Source organism: Nuphar pumila, chromosome 1, assembly GCF_984573655.1.
Source record: "Nuphar pumila chromosome 1, dmNupPumi1.hap1.1, whole genome shotgun sequence".
NCBI classification, from domain to species: Eukaryota; Viridiplantae; Streptophyta; class Magnoliopsida; order Nymphaeales; family Nymphaeaceae; genus Nuphar; species Nuphar pumila.
Window position 1 is genome coordinate 26799519 of NC_143249.1, and position 9969 is coordinate 26809487.

Consider the following 9969-nt stretch of genomic DNA (forward strand, 5'->3'; position numbering starts at 1 on the left):
CTGTTGGACCATGTATTTTCAATGAAAATGCTATTTTTGAATGCTTGAATATTTATGAAGATTATGGGCTGTTGATTTTAAAGTCTTAAAAAAAACCTTGTTTATGTGTCACAGTAGGAGAACGATTAAAGAGCTGGTTCTTGTAAAACCAAGCATGTAAATCACATTTGTATGGTTAGATTTAAAAGAAAAGAAAAAAAAAACTATGAAAATCACGGTTTGCACTAGGGGGTGACAATCGTGTCGGGTTGGCGGGTCGGGTTGACGGGTTGGGTTGGCGGGTTGACGGGTCGGGTTGGCTGGTCGGGTTGGCGGGTTGGCGGGTTGACCCACCCGCCTAACCCATTTATTAAACGGGTCAGCCGGGTTGGCATACCCCCAACCCGAACCCGACCTGTTTAATAAACGGGTTACGCGGGTCGACCCGTTTATTAAACGGGTTGGCTTAAGCCCAACCCAAACCCGCCTAAGAGGCGGGTTGGCGGGTCGTGTCAGGTTTTGCCACCTCTAGTTTGCACGGTGTATATATATATATATATATATATATATATATATATATATATATATATATATATATATATATATATATATATATAGAGAGAGAGAGAGAGAGAGAGAAGTCTTTGATTAAACCTCTCAACTGCACAGGGGGGCGCAGCGAGTTTGACGTTGGTGATGGGTAGTCAGTCAACACTAGATCGAACTTTTCCTCAGCTACAATGTCAATTTTCCACTACCCATCACCTTTCAAAACCTAGAATAAGTGACACTTAGAGATCAGTGATTTGGTCAGCTCAAAACTTGTAAAGTTGGTGCTGAATTCAAATTTAGGTTCCCCATTGATTGCGGTGCGGGGCGAGGTCCCAATTGCGTCTAGGTTTTAAGCTGCTAACACCTCTCCCTCTCAATTCCCAACGCTACAAACATTTGTTTCTGCCTTATATCGTTAGGCTAATAGGAGAAAGGATAGTTTTGGAGAATTTTGTCGAATAAATTATTTGTTTTCTTCTGATCCCAGCGAGCCAATTAAGGCGGTGTAAACTCTACTAAATTGAAAGTACTTTGATCAATTGACCTTTCTTCCTATTTATTTGTGCAGCAAAAGTGACAAAAAAAAGGAAAAATGTCTTCTTCAGTATCCTTCTATATCCAGAAAAATTAAAAAATGACATAAAATGGTCGTTTTACTCTGATCTATACTAGAGGGACACCTCATCTTGGGTGCGTATCCAGGTGACACGAGCAGACACCCTCAAACATTGCAACATTGACACCACCAAGTATGAATATTGTTTTAATATTTTTTATTATACATTTTTTATATAAAAAATATGAAATAAATATTTTTTTATTTGAAACTTTGATGTCTTGAAATTTTTTTCAAACTAGCAAGTCGAACTGCCATCAATTTGAACGTTCGTGATCAAGTTAGAATACAAATTTCTGGTTATCTATGGCGCACTTGATAGTCGCAAGTTCTTTAATAAAGCCAGCAATGGTTTTGCTTGTTTCAAAAGCGAAGCAACAAAGCATCATATGCGCATTGGTGGTGCTGTGGTCATTTTTGCTCTAGTTAAAGCTATCATATTAAGGCAAGTCTAAAAGGTTTAGCTTTAGCATTCTCCACCCTGTACCTGTGGCAGTGTGGAATCCAATTTTTCCATGAGAAGATGAGTATCTCTCTCTCTCTCTCTCTCTCTCTCTCTCTCTCTCTATATATATATATATATATATATATATATATATATATATATATATATATATATCTTTTTTTGTCAAAAATTAATTACTGGCTATTTGTGACGGGTAGATCTGCAAAAAGAATGGGTCACGAGGGCGTCAACACAATATCTTTTTTTTTTCTGAGAGCTGGAGGTGACGCCAGAGTGATAACTGACAATCATCAACCAAATTACTGCCGTGAGAGAGAGAGGGTAACTGGGGTTAACCAAATATAGAAATTATTGTTTTTGGTTTTCAACAGCAAACCATGGAAAAGGGCGCCTCCTTGCTTTCTAGTTGTGCTGCAGTTAAAGCCCTCCTCTCATCTTCCTTTTCTTTATATATATAAGAATCGCCCGTTCCCCTTCTCTCATAATACACACTCTCTCTCTATCTCTCTGGAGCAGGCAGAGAGCAGAAAGAGGGAGTCCCCGGTCGTAGAATAGCATACCCTTTTCTTCTTCCTGGTCCTGCTTCACGTTCCAGGCCAAAAAAGTTGTGAAGGGGAGCTAATCTTCCTTGCATTGCTTCCTGAAGACTCAAGGTGGATCTGCAGACACTCATCACGTTGAGAAGAGAGAGAGAGAAAAGGGGAGGAGACAAAAAGGACAAGAAGCAAGTGATAGATAGAGAGAGACACTTCCCCTTAGCAGCAAAGATGCTTCTTTCTTTTGTTTATTCAGTACATGTCAATTAAAGAGAGTTCCGAATTCCCCTTCTTATTTTCCTGTCTCTCTTCCCCTGTCTTTAGCGGCGGTGTGTTGCCGACTGACACAGTCCAGCCCACACTCACGCACACATTGTCTGCCGTAGCTAAGCGGCAACATTTATAGAGAAGGAAAAGTGATTCGGCTGATCTGTTCTGCCTTTTCTTCTCTCTGCATTGCTCTGTTTTCTCCATTTCACAGACAGAACACACACACACACACAGAGAGAGGGAAATGGATCGAAGCGTCATTCCGGATTCCCTCCAAGGAACGGACGTCGTCGATCAGATCTCCCTCATGTGGAAGCAGATCCGCACCCCTCTCATCGTACCCTTGCTTAAGCTCGCCGTCGTTGTCTCTCTCATCATGTCCGTCATGCTCTTCATGGAGAGGGTCTACATGGGCATCGTCATCGTTCTCGTCAAGCTTTTTGGGAGGAAACCGGAGAAGAGGTACAAGTGGGAGCCCATCAGAGACGACGTCGAGTTGGGCAACAGTGCCTACCCCATGGTTCTAGTTCAGATACCAATGTACAACGAGAGCGAGGTCTGAAACCTCTTCCTTTATACCCATCAAATCTTTTTTCATAGCGAATGGATCTACATCGTATGATTTTTTTTTATCTTTCTTGTAGGTTTACCAATTATCGATCGGAGCTGCATGTGGGCTTTCATGGCCGTCCGATAGGATCATCATTCAAGTGTTAGATGACTCTACCGACCCTACCATCAAGGTAAATTGAAAAAGAAAGAAAGAAAAAACTTGGTATTGGGGTTCTTTTGGTGCAAAACATTATTTTATCTGATGTTGGTTTTACTTCTTCTTCGCTGACACAGGACATGGTGGAGCTGGAATGCCAGAGGTGGGCTAGCAAGGGGATCAACATAAAGTATGAGATCAGGGACAACAGAATTGGGTATAAATCGGGTGCGCTAAAGGAGGGAATGAAGCACAGCTATGTGAAAGATTGCGATTATATCGTCATCTTTGACGCCGATTTCCAACCGGAACCCAATTTCTTGTGGAAAACCATTCCTTTTCTCATGCACAACCCAGAGATTGCCCTCGTTCAGGCTCGATGGAAATTTGGTAAGTTGACAACGAATTGATGCCTGCCATTAACTGCCGTGATTTTTTCTTTAACTAAGTGTATCTCTAAGGTGAGTTGGAGTTTGTTGGCTCTCCGCTCATTTCTCCTTAACATGCGGAAATGGAGACAAAAACCATTTAGTGATAGGGCTGGCATAAGGGTGTGAGGCTCCTCATCATAGATTCATAATAATATGATAACTTTTGAGTCTCACGATATGGAGACATGACATTTCCTTGCTGGTTGGCTATGCCATCAGCTTCACGTGGAGAGATTTAGAACCCTGTCAAGGTTTAGTATAACCATCCATACAGCTGTTGCATGTGGTTAAAAGCTTTTCGTCCATCACCATTTCCCGTTATGTGTGCATTTTTTCATCACAAACTTGGGCTTTGATTCGTAAATATGGTGAAAGACTGAAAGCTTCGGCTTTCACACATCATTGCCGACGATGGTATATTATTCTTAACTTTCTAATTGTTGGGTTTTATTAGTTTTGATTGGAAATCAAATCGTGGTGAAAGTTGAGTAAGAGAGCGTGTCGGTGACTGTCTGTTTGTTTCTTCCTTGTGATGTGGCGAGATTGGCTATCACTAGACTGAAACAAAGATCGTCAAAAAAAAAAAAAACCATGCGTGGGGCCTGCCCTTCAACTATTTTTACTCCCTGCGGCTTTTATTTTCGTCCCAGTTTGAATATCAGGGCTCTTTTTCCCTACACAAGTACTTATATTTTTCCCCAACCCATGTGCAATTATTTCTCAGCACCCCATCCTTTGGTGGTGGACCTCACTCCTCTGCCACCGACACTTTGCTTCTTGTTTTTTTTTTTACTTCTTATCTGTCCATCTCTTTTACTCTTACCAACTCCTACTTTATTGCAAAGAAATAAATGGATAAAACCAATAAAAGAAAAAGAAAGAAGTGCACTTTTAACCGTGAGTGTTTTTCTCCGGTGGGGCTTGCAGTGAATGCCGACGAGTGCCTCATGACAAGGATGCAGGAGATGTCATTGGACTACCATTTCACAGTGGAACAAGAAGTGGGATCTTCTACTTATGCCTTCTTTGGTTTCAATGGTCTCTCTCTCTCTCTCTCTCTCTCTCTCTCTCTCTCTCTCTGAATTCTGCTGAGGGGTGATCAATGTTTGATGTGAAGGAACGGCTGGGGTGTGGAGGATTTCTGCGATTAACGAGGCAGGTGGCTGGAAGGATCGGACCACTGTGGAGGACATGGACCTTGCGGTTCGGGCTAGCCTCAAGGGCTGGAAATTCGTATACCTCGGTGACCTCATGGTACGAGTCTTTCTACCTACATCTACGACTTAAATTGACGTATAGAGAGTCGTATAGGTGTACAATAGTTATGACCACAATTATTAGGGATGTCAACGGGGTTTGGTTCAGATCCAGGTAAAACCAGACTTAGACCAGATTTTCAGGTATGGTATCCGTTCCGGAGTCAAGTTTAATCGGATCCACTATAAGAAAAATCATACCCGGACCCGATAAGAACTACATGAACTGACCCGGACCATACTCGATAAAACCATATTTTTTATCATTTTTACATTGAAAACATGCGGGTCTTAATCTAAACTCGGGTCGGATCTAGGTCTGGTGTAAAATTTCACACACTATACCCGGTCCATGTATTAATCGAATCTTCGGGTCCAGACTCAGGTCTTAATCGGGTCTTCTTATTTATCACCGTAGTCAGAACCTATTGTTCGGGTAAACCAGGTCCGTTGACACATTCAACAATTATGGGTGTTTTTGTCTCTCCGGCATGTTTATTTAAACCCTTCTTTTCGGGGGTTGGTGTCGTTGGACCAGTCGGTAATTAATTTTAATTTATTTTTCGATTCAAGTCTTTGCAACTCACAACATGGGAGCTCAGTAATTAATGCTATGAGTCTAAAACATTCACGCCTATGAGATTTCTCTAATCCAGAAGAAACATAAAAAAATTCCCCACTTATTTCTCTCTAAGAAACAGCCTGAACCAGTGCTAAATTTTTGTGGGATTTTTGGCTAACGAGTATCAACTTGCAAACTCTGTTACAGGTGAAGAATGAACTGCCTAGCACATTCAAGGCATACCGCTACCAGCAGCATCGATGGTCATGTGGCCCGGCTAATCTATTCAGGAAGATGGCAATGGAAATCATACGCAATAAGGTTACTTCTCAAAACTCTGCTGTAATGATGATTTTAGGATTGCCCTCCCTGGGACCGTTAGATGTGCCTGTTGACGCATTTATTACTGCTTGATTACCCAAAACAACTTTTTTGGAAACTTTCCGAGTGAATTTATTGATTTCGGATTGTTGGGTTTTTTTTGTAACGCATTTTGGATCAATGAATTGCAGAGAGTAAATGCCTGGAAGAAGTTTTATGTGATCTACTCCTTCTTCTTCGTTCGGAAGGTCATTGCCCACATCGTTACCTTTGTCTTCTACTGTGTTGTCATCCCTGCTACTGTCTTGGTTCCAGAAGCAGAGATCCCCAAGTGGGGAGCTGTTTATATTCCTTGCACCATTACGATTCTCAACGCGGTTAGCACACCGAGGTCTAAATCCAACTCTAGATTCAATTTATTCAATTTAAGTCTCAGTCTGTTGTTAATGAACTCCTAATCCGGTTTAATTTCTTACCATTATTGGCTCTGTATAGGTCACTTCATCTTCTGATTTTCTGGATCCTGTTTGAGAACGTGATGTCTCTGCACCGTACTAAAGCCACATTTATCGGATTGCTAGAAGCTGGAAGAGTGAACGAGTGGGTTGTCACAGAGAAACTAGGCGTTGCTTTAAAAACTAAGCATGTTAAACCTGTAAAGAAGAACCGATCAAAGATTGGCGAAAGGTAAGGTTGTTAATTGTTTTTTACACTACAAATTACAAACAAAGTAACAATCTCAAGAGCCGTTTTGGATTGCATAGAGCCTTTTGAATATTCATCTATGCTAGTTACTAGCTCTTAAGCAGCTGCAGATATATAAGCACAGTTTTGAGTCACAGTGTACTCATAATCTCTTCTTCTTTCACTTCATTTTTTTCCACATCGTTCAACAACTTGCAAGTAGATTTCTGTTGAGCTCGTACAATCCACCGGTACATCACATGTTCACCATAATATGTAGCTAGAAAAAGTTATCATGTTCTGCAAACAGTGATGAAAATGCATCAGAACAAGACAAACCATCGTAGTTGGTAATACTTGGTGGTTTTGTCTTTGCATTGGGCACAATTCACAGGGCGTTGCATTGATTAAGGAAAACCAAATCGTTATTGTATTTAATTAGACCTTGTTTGAGGTTTCCGGATATTCAATGTTGACTAATATTGCAAATTTCATGTTGGGGTTAGACTTCATCTTCTAGAGCTCGGATTTGGTGTGTGGCTGTTCTTTTGCGCCTGCTATGATCTTGCCAATGGGAAGAACCGTTTCTTCATATACCTCTACTTGCAAGCTGCAGCCTTCTTTGTCATGGGGTTTGGCTACGTGGGCACCTTCGTACCCAATTCTTGATCCAATTGATCAGCAAGAGAAGAATGGCCACGTAATTTAAGAGATGTTTCACTAGCTCATACCCTTTCAGAATCTGTCGAGTGTTTGCTGGTAAAAAAGAAGCCCCATGAATTCTTTAATTATACTGTGAGGATTATATAAAACCGAAAGTCGCCAACATAAAGACAGGGAGGAGACTGTGGACACCTGCTGAGCTAAGAATTATAGCATAATTCCATCCCTACAGATGTGTGAAGATCTGTTTCAAGCAATACAGCTGAACAGCAGCAGCAGTTTTTTTCTTCTTCTTATTTCACTTTCATTTGTTGTGAAGAAAAATTAGAGTTTTGTTTTGCTTTGTTACTGTTGTTACTATTATATTACTGCATTACATTCCTTAGGAGATGACACCAGTGAGTTCGAATTCTTCTCCATCCATGGTGTAAAAATTTCTAATCGTGGAATTAAGGATGTCCTGGTTTTTTTTTTTCGTGCGAGGAATAAAATTACAAAACGAAGTTAAAATTGTAAAATGCTTTTGGTTCAAGGAGATTCGATCCAGTAAGTGACCTATATGGAGCTACGGCCATTTGCTTTATTGTAATTAATTTGTACAACATGCCATGCTGGTGGTCCTCCCTATATGCTCACAAAATACTGCGAATTGCTTCAAACACAGTCCAATTCTCTCTCTCTCTCTCTCTCTCTCTCTCTCTCTGAGCAGGCGCACATGTGCAAATGTACCCTATACAATAGAGTTGTGTTTGATTAACAACTTGTAGCTTTAGTGTGACTTAAGAGAAAGGACACAAAGCCCCCTCCAATTATGTTTTTTAGTCAACAATGTTGGTCCCGATGGCTCTCATAGATCTTGATGTTCGATCTTGTTTGATGGGTGGGGCATCCCTGTCCGTTGGTGATTTCAAGATGTTTTGGTAGATTGCAGTAATCATTCCCTAGTTTTGATGTGGATCGTGATTTTTAACACTTTTCGACATCTGTGTAGTAGTGCCAAGTTTCAAGACGGAAGTCATCTTTGCCAACATACAGGTTAGTACCCCCAAAAGACCAGGTCAGGGCAATGCAGAACACCAATCAATCTGGGGACTCTGTCAATTGCAGGACCTTCCGACTAAGATCGCCACTTTTTTTGTCTGAAAACATCTGTTTCTGAATGGCGCCTTGCTAGGCAACTTTACAGGCTTCAAAGTTGCTCAAAACCTCGTCCTCTTCACGATTAGAAAAAGACAATCTACTTTTTAACTGCTTGCAGAAAGCATTTACTCTGCATACCACTGTACATGAATGGCCGACGATAACTTGTTACCTTGACAAGTGACACCAATATATATATATATATATATATATATATTGATCCCATGTGACACAATCTTTCTGGTCCCTCTGTTGCCCAACATGTCTCAAATTGGAATTCACGAAAATGGCCTGAGAGAAATCAGGGCTGCAAGCCATGGTAATGTAAATGATCTAATCTTTAAGATTTCTATTAGTTTTACATCAGTCATCAATATGTTGCACACAAACTCACTCCTTGGTAAATGTGAGCTTTTGGAACTTTGGACATGATTAAGGAGTTGCACCACTTTTAACTTCCAGACCGGCCCTTGTGTAAAGAGACAAGTTGCAAAAATACATGTAAGGATGGATGTATACAGTTCGGATTTGGATTGAATGTAGCCAATACCATATTCTACTAATGGAATTTTAGCTGAGCAGATTTGAACTTGAATGAAAAGCTCATACCAAATCAATAGCTCAATGCTGGGTCATTACAGGTTTACAGGTCATCTTACTTGGATGCGATGCGTTTTTGTCCTCTACTAAACTTTAATGTTTTTTTTTTAACAAATTGCAGAGCATTTATATCGTTTTGGAGTAAATAATAGTGTGATGTGGAGCTTCGTTGAGTTGAAAATGAGACTCCACAGCCAATTTTATTATTAATTATTATGAGACCCATAACTATTTTCTTTCATTTTATTTAGTTTTTTATTTACAGATTTCGTGTACTTGAATTGGGCTCACATTAAACGTATCTCCGAGGCACATGACTGACTTCATATGGTTTCAGAAGAATATGTAAACGGGATGCTTTCTTGGCACATGGTTTTGTATGTCCATGGATTGATCTTAGAGAATATTCTTTTTATTGAAGTGATGTACTTTTTTTTTTAAATACAGAATTGGATTTTTAATGATGAAGTGGGTAATCTCTACGTTGGGTTGCCGACACCGGAACTCTAGTGGAGCATAAAAATAAAGACACCCTCATAGCCGATGAGATTCGAACCTGAGACATTTTATTTACACTACAAAAATGCCCTAAAAAATATTTTTTTCTGGTCTTTGGCATTTGGAGTTTGAGTCACAAGCCCTTTTAGTCCTGCAGGAACTAAGGCTAGTGTTCTATAAAGACCCAAAGGGTTTGGCATAGTGGGATGGGGCTTAGACGGTTTGATGGGTAGTCTAGGCTCAAATCTTATGGGCGTCACCCTCTTGCGTAAGCCCAAGCTTGGCAACTCTCTAGGGTCAAGGGATAAACCCTCGGAGTTTTACGCCGACATGGACATAGACCGTTAGTAGGGCAGGCTGAGCCAGAATGGCTAGGTATCTGCGCTTGGGGTGGTTAGGGATGGCAGTGGACAGGGGGAAAGCGGGGCCCCGCCCTGCCTCGCCCCATTTGGACCGGGGATGAAGTTTATGAAACGGGGATGGAGGCGGGGACGAAGGTTAAAATCCATCCCCGGTCGGGGATGGACATACCCTTTTCCCCACCACGATCCCCGCCTCATCCCCATTTGAACGGAGATGGAGGACATGAAACGGGGATGAAGCCGGGGGTGGAGGTTAAAATCCATCCCCGTCAGGGATGGAGGTTCTAATCTTGAGGCGGGGCGGGGGTGGAAACCTTGTCCCCC

At 41.2% G+C, this 9969-nt stretch overlaps 1 protein-coding gene across 1 annotated transcript; it reads left to right on the forward strand.

Annotated features, from left to right (window-relative positions):
* The first annotated feature begins 2102 nt into the window (after window positions 1–2102).
* On the forward strand, window positions 2103–7438 carry LOC149848466 (glucomannan 4-beta-mannosyltransferase 9-like). The gene is made up of 9 exons (XM_089995598.1): window positions 2103–2975; window positions 3064–3162; window positions 3266–3518; window positions 4487–4597; window positions 4677–4813; window positions 5585–5698; window positions 5890–6089; window positions 6194–6385; window positions 6889–7438. The coding sequence occupies exons 1-9, from the start codon at window positions 2664–2666 to the stop codon at window positions 7049–7051; spliced, it is 1581 nt and encodes a 526-aa protein (XP_089851724.1). The 5' UTR covers window positions 2103–2663; the 3' UTR covers window positions 7052–7438.
* Window positions 7439–9969: the final 2531 nt, after the last annotated feature.